The sequence below is a fragment of the Sphaeroforma arctica genome (assembly GCF_001186125.1).
Source record: "Sphaeroforma arctica JP610 unplaced genomic scaffold supercont1.10622, whole genome shotgun sequence".
NCBI lineage: Eukaryota > Ichthyosporea > Ichthyophonida > Sphaeroforma > Sphaeroforma arctica.
This window is the reverse complement of record NW_014029936.1, coordinates 1-897: the sequence shown is the minus strand read 5'-3', so window position 1 is coordinate 897 and position 897 is coordinate 1. Positions and strand designations below refer to the sequence as shown.

At 40.1% G+C, this 897-nt stretch overlaps 1 protein-coding gene across 1 annotated transcript; it reads left to right on the top strand.

Moving 5' to 3' along the window:
• Positions 1–545: 545 nt before the first annotated feature.
• Positions 546–787, top strand: SARC_17400 (hypothetical protein; the record flags this gene model as incomplete). The annotated part of the gene is made up of 1 exon (XM_014288506.1): positions 546–787. A coding segment is annotated over one exon (242 nt), but the record flags the coding sequence as incomplete, so codon positions are not given.
• Between the last annotated feature and the right edge of the window lie 110 nt (positions 788–897).

Genomic DNA, 897 nt, shown 5'->3' with positions numbered 1-897 from the left:
TATATATATAATGTATTGAATAGACGCATGTATGTATGTCCGCGTATACATGAATTGGACGGGGCATCGTGTTCGTTACAGCGCTTATCACCAAAGGGTAACTGTGTTGAGTACGCGCACTTAAATATGACTTTGTTGCTATGAACTCAAAAGTGATGAATTTCGTAGTACAGTTAGTGTGTACCGAGCTCGAGCATTAGTTCAGTCATATGATTCTAATTCTAAATCGCGTACATGTCGCTCTTTTGGATACGTTATTGTATGGATCACATGCTGTATATACAGCCACGTTCACATCTACTCAGCCAGAGTCTAAACTATTCTTCTACATGCGTGTACGTACATGCTTGTCTAATTACGCATGTACATGTATGCCCCAACTGGATATACCTGTGTATGTGATGAGTGTATATCCGAGATACAAAGTAAGTAACGTAGTCTCCTAATGTTCTTTAAAACGATATGTACATATGTCGTCTGTAAACCCTTTAACCATAGAATAACACTCTAAAACCCTACACCCCATTCCAACACTAAAACCACAGCGCACCCCATCTACCCACGTGGTGGCGAAACCACTGGTGACCACGTGGACATCCTGGGAGCCTTAGCCATGAATCAGGATCTTCTGCGTATAGCTGGAGGTCAGTCATTGGACGATAGTTTTACATCGAAGATACAAGAGATAAGCGATGCGATACACGCGCGCCTGCAGAAATCCTTGACGGAAAGCGCAGGTGACGAGTGCTCGTCGGAGAGAGACTGTCCTGTTAAGGAGGAACAATGACCCGCTTTCACAATTAAAGTAGATGTATACACACACATAATATATGTATATATATGTATATATATATATATATATATATATATAATATATTATTTAGTTATTGTACTACT